At 33.4% G+C, this 13922-nt stretch overlaps 2 protein-coding genes across 3 annotated transcripts; one reads left to right on the top strand and one right to left on the bottom strand.

Annotated features, from left to right (window-relative positions):
- Positions 1-3765: 3765 nt before the first annotated feature.
- On the top strand, positions 3766-6237 carry LOC106661102 (mitochondrial mRNA pseudouridine synthase Trub2). Of its 2 annotated transcripts, none has more exons than XM_014384281.2 (5): positions 3766-4057; positions 5131-5322; positions 5394-5610; positions 5665-5801; positions 5860-6234. In XM_014384281.2, exons 1-5 carry the CDS (start codon positions 3931-3933, stop codon positions 6117-6119), a joined length of 933 nt encoding a protein of 310 aa, XP_014239767.1. In that variant the 5' UTR covers positions 3766-3930; the 3' UTR covers positions 6120-6234. The 2 variants fall into 2 exon arrangements, with proteins under 2 accessions (XP_014239767.1, XP_014239768.1); XM_014384282.2 differs by lacking the exon at positions 3766-4057 and adding an exon at positions 4582-4671 and having other exon boundaries at positions 5860-6237.
- A 5539-nt stretch (positions 6238-11776) lies between these two features.
- LOC106660995 lies at positions 11777-13669 on the bottom strand. Its single transcript, XM_024229833.1, has 6 exons — positions 13557-13669; positions 13399-13501; positions 12931-13341; positions 12746-12845; positions 12502-12673; positions 11777-12415 (listed from the first exon to the last, which is right to left on the bottom strand). Exons 1-6 carry the CDS (start codon positions 13644-13646, stop codon positions 11915-11917), a joined length of 1377 nt encoding a protein of 458 aa, XP_024085601.1. The 5' UTR covers positions 13647-13669; the 3' UTR covers positions 11777-11914.
- Between the last annotated feature and the right edge of the window lie 253 nt (positions 13670-13922).

The following is a 13922-nucleotide window of genomic DNA, read 5'->3' as shown; positions in this document are numbered from 1 at the left end:
TAGGTCTTTGGCAAAAAATCCCATGGGAAATCACAGTTACCATACAAAGTCCTGAAGATGAAGATATAGTTATGTTATGTGCACTAAGGCATCTTCGTTTAAGAATAATTGGCCTACTTTTTATATTGAAAAAAGATACTTTATTTTTTAATTTTATTTTAAACAAAAACATAATCCTTCACGAGAAAAACGATGTAGCGAAAGAAGTTTTAAATTTTATTCTATGAAGTTTATTGAATTTATTACTACTCACCATGATAACAGCCTTCACGGTTCCCTCGGACAATTACCTTGGAAGGCTCATTGCCATCCGGGGTCTGAGGAGCATACACCCTGATCAGTACATATTTAAAGGTGCCCTCTGGGTCGATTTCTACATCAGGAACTCTCTGGAAGATTTCAGATGCCATTTTGTTAGCTCGCCTGAGGAAGAAACCTAAAATAAAAAATACAAATAATTTAATTTAGGTTAAAACATGAACCTACAGATGAAAATGTTTTTCTCTCAGAGGAAAGCTATATTCTATCAAACCCTTCTAATTAATTCTAATTTTTCTTTATTTACTGATTTGAAATTTAAAGGATGAGATTCTCTAGAAAAGTTTTTAATTATTTTTTTAAAATCTAATAGTAAGATTATTAACAGTTTTCTGAAACAATGTGATCTGAGATCAGATTATTTTCACAGGTTTTGTATCAGTGGTCACACTTGAGCATTTCACTGTGTTCTTTCTATAGGTCTGAAATTGTTGATGTAATGTGCTATATGCTACAAGTGCCTTTAATCAGTTCTGTAGGAATAAACTGACGATAATTTGTATAAATCATGTTTTCTTTCATCATTGTTACATTCTTTCTATAGGTTCTAATGGAAGACTAGGTTTATCAATGACAAATTACTTAAATGACTGACTATTTCCCCACTTCGATCAACATGATAAATTATAAATTTTTTATTTATCAATGTATAATTTTTGAATAAATTTACAAGTAAAATAAAATAATACTCCCTTATATTCCTACCTAAAAAGTGTTGGATTTCAAGCATCATGAAATAGGCAAGAACAGACACAGCAAGGGCGCCAATTATCACCAACATAGGACTTCTTTTCATGTTCAATCACTGGTTTTAAAATTTGTTATTATTTGTATGTTAATTTTTCTACATGCCAATATCCTCTAATTTTTTTTTTAAATATTCAACAAGAAAAGGACAAACAACTTGAACTGAGATATAGCAAAAATGAACAGGCCTAAAGGACAAGCATGCCAAAGAAATTAATAATAATCAAAAGTTGACTTTTTCATACTCGACAGCAAGTTTTAAAATAAGTATTTATAATTTCTATCTAAATTGACTGTTCTATGAAAATTGTCTAATATTCCTACATAAAAATACCAATACCTGAACCTGATGTTATAAAAAATGAACAAACTACAAAGCAAGGCGATGGTGATCATCTATACTTATTTCTACATGCAATCTACCATATAAAACCCAAATGTTAAACATATTAATCAATTAACATCCCAATTGAGCCCCGATCAATAACTTTTTAAACTGATAATGTGATGATCTTGTACTAATAGTGAAATACTTGAATTGTAAAGGTGATGCAAAAATGAGAAAACAACAAGTAAAGCCTTGCCAATGAAATTAATAACAATAATAAGGAATCACATTTAAAAACATCTTTGAAAAAATTATAAATTGTATTATTATTTATCCAACATCCCTGTATTTTATTTTATTTCATTCTCCATATTACTACGTAAAAGGACTCATATTAGATCAGAGAAGTTGGTGTAAAATAAACCAACAGAAAAACAGGAATGTCTGAGATACCAATGGCCAATAGTTCATTTCAAACATATTCAAATCATACAAGTGTATGTATCAATATGCTGGATGCTCATTTCATTTCCTTTCAATGGCTGATTGTAAATATCAGCATAACATGATCGCAAGATGCCCAGAGGGCCTGCTGAGTAAAGAAAAATGTAGAAACTGTGACTAAACTGAAAAATAGGGGATTACATTAAAAAATTGAAAAATTGGGGGAAAAAATGATTACACTGATGATCAATTCTCATTTCCCTATGCAATCTCAATTGCATATATAAAATAACAAGTTTAAAAAATTTATATTGTAATTTGGCAACCTACTCTGTATTTCTAAGACATTTTATTTTCCATGTTACCATATAATGAATGTAGTATACATGAAAATACTAATATTATTGGTCAGTGATGTCGGTGAAAAACTGATCAAAAACTTTCAAATCAAAATCAAAAACTGATGCAGGAATAAGCATTACTTTCCTTCATGAGGATAATCGATGATCACTCTATTGACAGCAAATAATAATAATGAAGGAAAGTAATTTACAATGCACAGGCTTAAAAAAAATGTTTCAAATTGAATTAAAATATTGAAATATTTGTGGGGTTTTTTTTAACGGCTATAGTTTAACAAAATTTAATCGATTTTATGAATGTCATAACAGAACCAGAGTGCCGAACTGAAGAAAAAGGCAAATTAAGGGCAGCAATAATTACATTGATGACCAATGCTCGTTTCCGTATGCAATCACAACTGTATAAAACGGTATATATTCAAAAATTGTATATGTATGTGTACTTTTCCTTCAGAACTTGATAATTTCAATTTACTGTGTAACTCATTGTTGTTATTTAGAAATCAACAACAAATTAAATTTTCATACTTTATTCAATTAAAGTTATTTCTCTTTTATTTTTAACCAGTTCAATTAATCATTCCATCAAAAAATGGAAAGGACTTTCAAAGTGAATGAAAAGAAAGGAGATTGCTTTGACAAAAAATTTAATCACCAGGTGGACCTTATAAAAATTCTAATAGAACCAGCAGATTCTACATGAAAAATTACATTTGGAACCATACTTCATTTTACAATAAAATAGGAGCATAAAAATAAAAGTGCTTGCCTTTGTTTGAATGTGCTACTATATTACAGTCGCATTTGAAATGTGACGTAGGTGGTTAATAATGATAAAATTGCAAGAAAAGCAAGCCTGTGATACCAATAATAATCACACTGATGACCAGTATTCCAAATTGTATGTATCAATTGTATTACAATTTGTTCAGCATCTCTGAATATATTTTTAAAAAAATTTGACGTTTGAAAATTGATTAAACTGCACAACTAGGTATATAAAGGACTTAACTAATGATCACACTAGTGACAGGAAATATTTAAGTTAGAGGTGAAATTAACTGATAACAGACAGTTTTAAAAAAACAATCAAAATTAAACTAAAATATTGAAATATTTGTGGGTTTTTTTATGGTTATAATTAAACAAATTTTGATTAATTTTATGGACGTCATAACTGAACCTGAGGGCACTTATATAAAAAAAATAATAATTACTGTGATCCTTAGTTTTTGTTCATGGGAAAGCTTAAAAAGAGAAAGAAAATGTGAGAAAATAAATAAAAAATCCCTATTAAACTATTTAGGCAATAATAAGACTACATTTATATTTAATAGAGAATCTTATACTTTAAAATAGACAATAAATCCTTTGCTTTTATCCCTAAAAATAAAGAAGATATAACTTTTTTCCGGGAAAAAATCACTTCCACCTTCTGATCGCCGGCTCCCGGCCGGGATCTAATTGTGCATAAAGTTTGACCTACACAAATTCGTCGTCCTACGCAAATAAAGGCTTGCCATCGACTGTCGGGTCGTGGAAATTTGGAAATTTAACAAATAAAATTGGAAATTTACCAGTATTTTCCTATTTTTCCGCCGGACCGGGAGGTTACTGCGGACAAACGACGGTTAACCGGGAGGCGAACATGAGGTTTTATATTTATGTTGTTATGCTCTTGTCACGTTTTTGACACGGGTACTGGTTTGTGTTTATGATCGGCTGGGAATCATGAGCAAATCTATCGCGGATGCTCCGACCGTCTGGAAACTCCTGAACGGCGTACTCTGCGTCTACAAGCCTTCTGGAGAAACTGTTCATAAAGTCAGGGGGACTTTACTTACAAAATTATGCGAAGGTAAATGTTAAAAATATTACTATTATTTCATACTATCTATAGTAATTTGTTGTACACACTCTTATTATTGTATGGCTGATGGAAATACTCGAATTCATTAATGCAATAACCCCCCTAACCTAGGAAAAAATGATTAATCTGAACTTGGCCAATGACATTTAACACATAAAATTACGAACATTATGTAAGTAATAATAATGGGGCTAGTCTTGGTGAAAAACCGACACAGCAGAGAAGGTTGCCTAGCTTATCAATAGGTTACCTAGCTTATCAATAGGTTACCTAGTGTGCCAACCCTAAGGAGAAAAAGTCCATCACAGAAACTAACGGTAGAACTACTAAACCAATATGAAGTAAATAGAAAGACTGCTGACTGGATACTACAGACTCCAGAGGCATGTGACCGACTCAGAGCAGCATAAACAAGCCTGTGCAAATGTTTTTAGGAAGGGGAAGAAACAGTGACAATGTCCTTTGTTGTTGTGAAGGCCTTTGCAGGATGAGACAGTTCATGATAAAAATTTTGGTACCTGATAAAATGTCCTAAGCTTAATCAAGAGCTCTAAGAAATATAGAAGATTGCCCACTGGCCAATATTGGTCACGTCATGCAAGGTCATAAAAAGGCCGACTCCTGGTTTTGGTTTATTTTAATATACTCTTTCCTAGGGTAAACACTAATGTATGTGTATGTGTATAAAAATGTGGTATTACACTGTAATTCAGTCTTAGTAAAGTGTTCAAATTGTTAAAAGCAACCTGCTTTATGAGTACAAACTAGGTAAAAATTGACTGAGGTTGTTTGCAATGCTTGGTGTTCGATAAGGGATGATACAAATTTTATTACAAAATTTATGATGACAATGGATCCCTTAAGCATGAGGCTTATTCAGATTCAAACTCTGAAGGTGACCTCTTCTGTTGTGCACCTTGTTAAAAAATAAATAAATAAATAGGCAGGAAGACCAGAGCAAGCATATTCATCACTTCACAGACCTCTACACTTTATTTATTTTTTCAAATTTTATTGCATTCCATTACAAGAATCTTTTTTCAACCATTTAATTTTTACAGAGCTGAATCAATTACAATGCAGGCCACCAAGGCTGTACAAAGAGATAGTTGTAAATGAAAAGAATGAGACATCAGTTATCGTACGACCAAGCTTTGCTGATCATCCGTTAGTTGTCGGTCCACGTTATCAGCAAGAAGACTTCAGATGTAAGTGGTCTACTTACCTCGGAAAAAACACTAGTGGTGTCTTAGGTAAATATATTTAATTTTGATTTAAAACTAAAATTTTAAAAAAAGTATAATAATTATGTTTATTTGGCTAGTTCTAGGATTAAATAATGGAACAAAGCAAGTGTATGCAATGCATAAAAGATATCCAATGAGAACATACCACTTGAGCGGATCGCTCGGCTATATGACTGACAACCTTTTTAAAGATGGAAAGGTCATTGAAAAAGATACTTTCACACATGTGAGGAGAGGTGGTTTGGAAAAAATCCTTATGATGATCCAAGCTTCTAATCAAAGGCAGATGTTCGAGTAAGTAAGAACTTTGCTTTTATCTTTTGTGTCATTAATGCTTTAATTTTTTAGACTTTCAGGAGTCGACATACAAAGCCAGGAAGCGTACGAACTGGCTTCGAGCGGATTGATAAGGCCTACAAAATCAGATGTGCCTGTTATATATAACATCAAATGTGTAGAATTTAACCCGCCTGATTTCACAATTGGTATATTTAATTTAAATTAGATTAAGAAACAATTATAAACGGGAAAATTATTTTTCAGAAGTGAATTCAATAAATGAGTACGAAGCTTATCTAATGGCTCTTATACAAAACATTGGGCTCCGACTTCATTCTCTAGCAACATGTACAAAAATCCAATGCATCAAATACTCATATTTCACATTGGATGACGCACTGTTGAAAAAACACTGGACCCTTCAGAACATAATTACAAGCCTTGGAAATACTCATCGAAAAAATAGTGCTAATGTCATTAAAGATCATAAAATTACAACTGTACAAAATGATGTTCGAATTTAGATTTTTTTGTTTCTGTGATAACGATCTTTTCAGGGAATGAAAATGTGTCATAACATTTACGTCTCTACTGTATAATATATATGTAAGATTTTATGGTAATAATAATTAAAAAAAAAAAAAAAAGTAGACCTGAAAAATATTTTTGTTTAAATATCAATCCTAAACAAAAAACACAGCCGTGTCAGCTAGTACTAAGAATCCATCACCACCCATACATAGCTCACACAGCCTTGTCAGCCAAAACCTGGAATCCATGCCATTCAAAGTTCCTAACCCTAAGGCAGACTGAATAGTGGCCCTAGCCATATCAGCTCGAGGTCTATGCCCTCGTCCATGGCTTCGTACACAGACACTCCAAGGCTCAAGATGAGGTCTCGCCACCCCAGGCCCATGTCAGTAAAGATCTGTAGTCAAAGCCTCCCTAGGTATGACCACCCAAGTTCCTAAACCAAGGCTTCTTCATCTGTTTAAGACAAGACAACCAGATACTGCCAGTGGAGATTCAGAGAGTTAAAATGCAAACCCTGCGTGATATTCAGAGTTAAAAGACAAACCCTGCATGATATTCAGAGTTAAAAATCAATCTGAATCCAACTGTCAGATAAGTGACACTCGTAACTTAGGTTTGGAGATGAAATCTTCCTGTAAGGAGTTCATAGTAGAAGAAGGTATAAAGGGGGGCTTACAAGACCCCTCGTGACAACATAACTCCCCCACATAAAGACTGAATGCTGATGATGAATAGAACAGATTGTAAGCCAGGGCCTGGAACATTTTTTTTTTTCATTAAACCCTCTTTCAAGACCACTTTACCGTACGAATTACAGTGTGGCATACAATAAAATGTGGTATGAACTGTGATATATAAAATTATTAAATTAAAAATTAGAGATAAAATGATTTAACTATATTGTCAAATAAATGAAAATTGCTGAATTAATTATTACTAAATTTAGAAATTTCCATTTTCCTTCAGTTTATCTATGATGTGTGGTCTTTGATAAGTTGCCAGAATTTATGATTTATGAACCCTGCGGCCTAATGATGAGTGTAAAACTAAAGATGAGATAATGTGTTGAATTAATAGAAATTATAAATGATGGGGTGAGTGTGGAGTTCAATCCTTTTTAAAAAAGATGGTTCCTACTCACATTAAGTTGTTTCGCAACAATCCGGATTGCGAGCCCTTTAGCTCATCGTCAGGTTGACGGGTTTCCACAAACACATCTCTCAACATGAATTGCAGAAGTGATTGATTGTGGAAACCCTTCAACCTGACGATGAGCTAAAGGGCTCAAAATCCGGATTGTTGCGAAACAACTTAATGTGAGTAGGAACCATCTTTTTTAAAAAGGAATGAGTTGAATTGTCCTAAAAGAAATAAATTGACAGACTTACTATTGCTGATTAGAGAAATAAATTTAAGATGATTAGAATATTGTATAAGAAAGAACATTAAATGGTTTGCATATCAGAAGTTGATAAATTTTTGTTGAAATGTGTCAACTAGTTCAAGCCCAGCTTTCAACTTTTCTTGATCAACTAAAGTTGAACGAAAAAGGTGAATCGTGAGAACGTGACTTTGTTTTTTGAAAACCGGACCAATTGACACATTTATTTGACTGGAATGAACATTGAAACAAAAAATTAGAGCTTACGCCATCAGACACCAAAACGACAAAGATAATGCCAATACTTTATTAGATTTAAATTTTTTTTTTTTTTAAAAGCACAGTTGTCTTGGCCACATGCGCTTGACCTTGACTTCTTCCATCTTGCAACAATGCTACAATTCTAACCTAATCTGTTAAAACCTTCTCTCAAATCTGAAACTTAGGAATGGTACAACTTAAAAAAATCAGACCAACGGAACATAGAAAGAAGCTTTAAAGGAAAAAAATTGACCGAGATTGACCCTAAAGCTCATAAGCAGCTATCAGCTATAAGACTGCAATGCAGGGATTAAGCATCCTTTTTATGAAGGCAGAGGACATGCCATTGTAATCTTACCACCATATCTTAATTATAGTGCGTATTTGACAGTAATTTTTGCTGTAATCTTAGCATTTTCAGTTTTGGTTTGGGTCACATGGTTTATGACATTAACAAACAGAATTACTTATTTTTAAAATGTTGATATTACATAAATGATTTTACATTTATGGAAAGGTATATGATTGTTGAAAAGCACACAACCAGAGCTGGTCAAAGATTGCTCACAGATGATGAATGTAGAATGGCTGTCTCCACTACTATAATATTAATAATTAAAACATCAAATTAAATTGAATTAGGAATTCCTTCTTTCCATTGGAACAATAGTGCATTTGTCAATAGTCCAAGTAATTTTTTTACCGTATTTGCCAGTTAGAGCCTTGTTTATTTTCTGACTACTCCAATAAATAAATACATAACTCCAATAAATCAGTATTTGAAAGAGGCAATAACTATTTAGATATAAAGTGATATTTAAACAGTGTATAAAATTGTTCCGCGAGTGTTAAATAGTGTGAAGATTTATCGGATTCATCATTGCAGTTGTTGGCGAGGATTGTTGCCTTCAGAGGGTAAATTTCATTTATGTAACATATACTGTTTATGTTGTCTACAATTATATAATTTTAACCTAATTTTTCTTTCTCAAGGAGGGGTTTACAATGTGTGAGCTAACTCTCTCTCTGCTGGCTCCAGGTTAGTGGTGCATGTTAGTATTAAGGAATAAGGCATGACTGTACGACTTTTTCAGCTAGGCACACATTTTGGTCAAAAATACATATATTCTATTGTGGAGCTCTTTTTTTTAATTTTTTTTTTGGGGGGGGTTTACGCTGGTATATTACCCATGAAGTTTTCTATTTTAATTTTACTGTCGAGCAGGATCATGGGCACGATCCCTCGGCGAAAAACCCCACCCCCGCCAACATCCCCCCGCCAGGGCAGGAGAGGAGGAAGATCCATATGGTTTTTCGCTTTTGTCTATTTGTTCAGTGTCCTCCTTGGAGGACATGGATAAAAACCAATAACATCGAGATAATTTTGGAAAAGTCCTCGTCTGCGAGGAAACTGGGGCTTACTCGCCCTGTCTCCCCCCTGTCCACCCCAACGGGATTGGCCGAACAGGACCAGGCCTCCGCCGTGCGCTCGCACCTACTCACTCAGCTCAATCATCTTCTAAATTTTAATGGTTGAAGATAATCAAAAAGTAACATTTATCGACTTTAGAAATCTATAGATTATGTTGAATGCTGCTGGATTGTTGCTTATTATAAACTAGAATAATAGAACAGATTCTAAGTTTATTGGTTAGGGAACGTTTGGGAATTTGCTCAGATTTTTTAGCAGTTTATCTCTTTCATTTGTGTATTCCGGGCATTTGAAAATTATGTGAGAAGGATTTGAAGGGAAATTGCAAGTGGGACAGTTCAGAGATGATGCCAAACCGATTCTCTTCTTGTAGCTACCCCATAGGCCATGATTTGTCTTCAGTCTAAAAATAGTAGAATAGAACTCCTTTGACATTCCTTCTGGGCTATCGCCTTCCGAAAACCATGGTTATCATGGAGTTATCTTAAACATATACAATACATATAAAAGTGTAAGCAAATAATAATCCCCCCCCCAGTTGGATGAACGAAAACTTTTATTTGTGTTTTTATCATAAATTATTATTGTATAAACATTTTTTATTACATCTGTAGACTTATTAGACTAGCCTTTTGTAAAAATAATTTTCAGCTAACTCTGGTATGGTAAATTTTTGTTTTCTCGTCAGGTCAGAAATAATTGTTAGACATGCAAGCAAGATATTTGATCAGAGTTGCTTTTACTTAAATAACGTGAACAATTATAAAACTACATAAATTCATATATTTTTAAAACTGCTTATTGCTATAATCACATTCTTTTTATGCCATTTGACTATTGTTCAAATTAGCAACACTTTTTTTAACTTTCCTCATCATTCCTTTTCATGACGCCTTCTTTCACCTATTCTACTTTCTTTTGATCTCATTTAACATTGGGTTGTAAGACAAATGATCAATTTCTGGTATATTGTAGCGTAATATATAATTTATATATCAGCTAATATAATCATTTTGGTTGCTTACAATCTGCTTCTAATAAAGGGAACGCATATATTAATAGAATTACTGTTGTTGGCAGCCTGACAGCATTGTTCTGGGAGTGTTGACAACTATATTTTTCCATCGTACTATACATTTGCTTTATAACTAACCTAAATAAGTAGTGATCTATACCTAAGCTGTTCCATAATCAACTCTCCTTCACAGAATACCCCCTCATTGGTATTATTATTCAGATATCGTGAGATGCGGTCGGGAGTGATGTAGGTTTCAGAAAAACATTTTCTTTATCGTGCCAACGTTTCGATCTTTTATTGAGATCATCTTCAGGGCCTGGGATTTACAAACAATGTTTACATTTAACAAATACATTTAGGATGTGGATAAGTGAATTTATACAATGCAAAATATATTTTATATTCAAACATTTTATATATTTTGCATTGTATAAATTCACTTATCCACATCCTAAATGTATTTGTTAAGTGTAAACATTGTTTGTAAATCCCAGGCCCTGAAGATGATCTCAATAAAAGATCGAAACGTTGGCACGATAAAGAAAATGGTTTTCTGAAACCTACATCACTCCCGACCGCATCTCACGATATCTGAATAACTATCGATTAACGGTCACTAATCTCTACACATTGGTATTATTATTATATTGGAGTACAGACTAACAGACCCAAGCCTTGATCACAAGTTTCTGCCCAGTATCTTGAGCCTTTGCTTTCCACCTAACTCATGGAGGTCACCAAACCAGTGCAAGTGACAGACCTTTGTATTATGAATGGGTATATAAAGAAAAGTATACATGCGCATAAATTATGTGTAATACAAGTAATACAGATATATAATAATAATTCAAAGCATGAAATGGTTAACATTATATCATTAATTGACCATACCAATAGCAATCTAACATACGTCTATCAGACTATGGATTAAAATTAAATCCTTGGTTCAGTGGGATTGTATTTCAGGAAAAAGGTATGCAAAAAGTTCATAAAAGGACCATTGCAAAACTAATGTCAAAACTGCCAAACCTAGATGTGGTAGGGCAAGAATGGCTTGATTGACTGGGCACTGCAGACTCAACACAGCAGAAACAATCCTATGCATACATTGCCAGAAAGGGCAAGAAACAGCAGAACATGTCCTCTGATGGTGCGAAGGCCTCTGCAGGCTGGGATTCTAACTCCTAAGAGAAGAAAAGCTCAATCCGGAAGGATATACATGGGAATCCTTGACAAAGCTTTGGGATCTGATAAAAAGTCTTAAGCTTAGCATATAACTCTAGATAATAATGGAGCATGCACAATAGGCCAATAGTGATCACGAATGTTAGGTTGTAAAGAGGATGACTCCTTTTAAATTTAACCTTAATCTTAACATCAATTCTGTACTATAAATTTGCATTTAAGAATGTAATATTCTTCATTCCTGACCGTATTTGTAAATAATTAAATAACAAAATTAACGTACAGCTAATGTATGGATAACTTTTTAAAAAACAATTAAAGCGATTTAAGTTATTTAAAAGTTCATTAAAAGTTAAATAATTTTGCTAATTATGGAGTTCCATAGAAAAAGGAGTACTATATTAAACATCTGTCTGTCTAATACATCATACTTATTTTGACTTTCTGAGTGGTCGAGCATCAAGAGTTATAAAATACTTTTGTAAATGTGCTGGTAATTGTATTCTATTCATATGTCAATACACTTGATCCATTGGGAGAAATATTTCTCAATTGCAAAAGAAACCATCGAAGCTGCTATACCAATGCTCCATATGAAAAATGCACCTCTCAAATTGTTGAGACTGAGAACCTGGGGTACTCCCATCCTACCTTTGGTCATACGCAACACCTCTTTAACATACGGTTGATGCAAAACGAGTTCATTTACTGCATGGTTCATCTCTTTCTCTATGAGACCACCGTTGTGGAACCTATGGATGAACTTTCTGAATGATTCTATGTACGGCGAGCCACGCCTGTTGGCAAAACTGAAAAAGTATTTCTGGTTGCAGTACGATGCTACTTCAAACTCCTCAAGTACTTCCTTATTGAAATGTTCTTCAAAAAAGAATGCTTCCTTGTACTGTTTTCCATATTTTACTAGTTTCCCTGACATCATCAGCCGCTCAACTTCTTCCTCTAGTGGAATTACCCTTAACCGTTTTGTCCACAAGTTTTGCCAATAATCCTTCAATCATAAAAATTATTCCTTACTTATTACAGTATAGAATGCTTCTACTTTCAGACAAATGTAATTTTTATTCTTGAACTTACTTCCTGGTTGAACATGACTTCCAAATCTGGCACAGTGCTTGTTGTCCAAAAGAAGCCATTGCGATAAAGGTCCTCGATTGTTTCTATTTTCTTGGTGTACCGAGGCGATGTTAAATTTGAAATTAAACCACTTGAAAAGCATGTCGTCAAGACAAAGCTAAATACTACCAGCCTATAAAGATATGTAGAACTGTAACTATTGTATTATAGTTTATTATTTTATATTTTATTATTGATTTATTACCATGTCACAAGCTGCCTCAGTGCTCCTCGTTTTGTCTTTAGTACACCACTTAACAGGAAAATAGAAATGACTTGTAACAAGCAGATCAAAAAATTGTGTCCTACAAATACATGATTTATTATCAATTTGCATACATTATACAACACAACAAGCATACAATACATTATATAAAAATGTATAAAAACCTTTGTCACTTTGATCCAATCTTGAGAACTTTTTAAATATTTGAAGAAGGAATGCACCAATAATTATGACAGCAATGATAGACATCCAAAGACTGCCTTGAAATGGACTCACTATATCATACCATTTGGTACTTAAGAGTTTTGGTTTTGGTACGAGCAATCTCATGCACAATTGTCCAAGAGGGTAGGACATTGTGATGCCCGAGACCTCTTTTGGATAAGTAATCCATAAGCCACAGATTGCAATGTCCACATCGCCTTTGTTGACCATTTTCAATACCCCACCTGACCATTTACCACGTACCAGCCTGCCCCATGGGTCTCCGTCACTTGGTACTTTTATTCTGTATGTCAGGTTTAGCCTTTTAAAAATTTCTTGTAGAAGTTTTATCTCTGCTCCTTTTGTAGCAGCTGTAATTGTTTTTGTTTTTAGCTATTCATTAGACCAGTATTAACCATGTTACTTACCTGCTTCACTATCACTGTCCATAGTTCCTAATTCAGAAAATACAGAGCAGTTGAAAGCTCCCACTATTATCTCTTTTCCTTTAAAATCAGATATTTCATATTCCTGGAACAAAAGATTTTTTTGAAAATTTTATTTCTATGAAAAAACATTTTTTTACCTCCTGTGACCATTCTCCTAGGGGGTAAATGATTCGAGTGAAGTAGGAATTTGGTTGGACCCTCTTGTAGAATGAAGGCTGAGAGCCCATCACAGCAATCAAGACTTCTGAATCTTTAAAATTACGATCAACTTCCTAATAAAAAGCAATAAAGTGTGCTAGACCATTACTGTGATTATTTTTCTGAAATTAGTTTTACACTAGCTTTTTCCTCTCAACCAAGACCTTGGATAAAAAGTATAACTAATTAAAATATTTAAAAACTAATCAAGCTTTCATGGAAGGAACTGAATGTTTTCTTTTAAAGTGGCCTTTCCATGATTTTACCATAATATTATCTATTTATTTTGAATTAGACTATTCTAT

The sequence above is a fragment of the Cimex lectularius genome, unplaced genomic scaffold (assembly GCF_000648675.2).
Source record: "Cimex lectularius strain Harlan isolate CLEC.00 unplaced genomic scaffold, Clec_2.1 scaffold377, whole genome shotgun sequence".
Classification (NCBI taxonomy): domain Eukaryota; kingdom Metazoa; phylum Arthropoda; class Insecta; order Hemiptera; family Cimicidae; genus Cimex; species Cimex lectularius.
This window is presented reverse-complemented; position numbering and strand designations above follow the sequence as displayed.

Bases quoted from the DNA above. Each gene is read 5' to 3' on its own strand.
- LOC106661102 (XM_014384281.2), top strand. From the start codon at position 3,931: ATGAGCAAATCTATCGCGGATGCTCCGACCGTCTGGAAACTCCTGAAC. The intron at 4,058-5,130 runs GTAAATGTTAAA...TAATTTTTACAG, and splicing joins ACTTACAAAATTATGCGAAG to AGCTGAATCAATTACAATGC. The intron at 5,323-5,393 runs GTAAATATATTT...TTATTTGGCTAG, and splicing joins AAACACTAGTGGTGTCTTAG to TTCTAGGATTAAATAATGGA.
- LOC106660995 (XM_024229833.1), bottom strand. From the start codon at position 13,646: ATGGGCTCTCAGCCTTCATTCTACAAGAGGGTCCAACCAAATTCCTAC. The intron at 12,846-12,930 runs GTTTTTATACAT...ATGTATTTGTAG, and splicing joins ATTGGATCAAAGTGACAAAG to GACACAATTTTTTGATCTGC. The intron at 12,674-12,745 runs GTAATAAATCAA...ATATCTTTATAG, and splicing joins CTGAGGCAGCTTGTGACATG to GCTGGTAGTATTTAGCTTTG.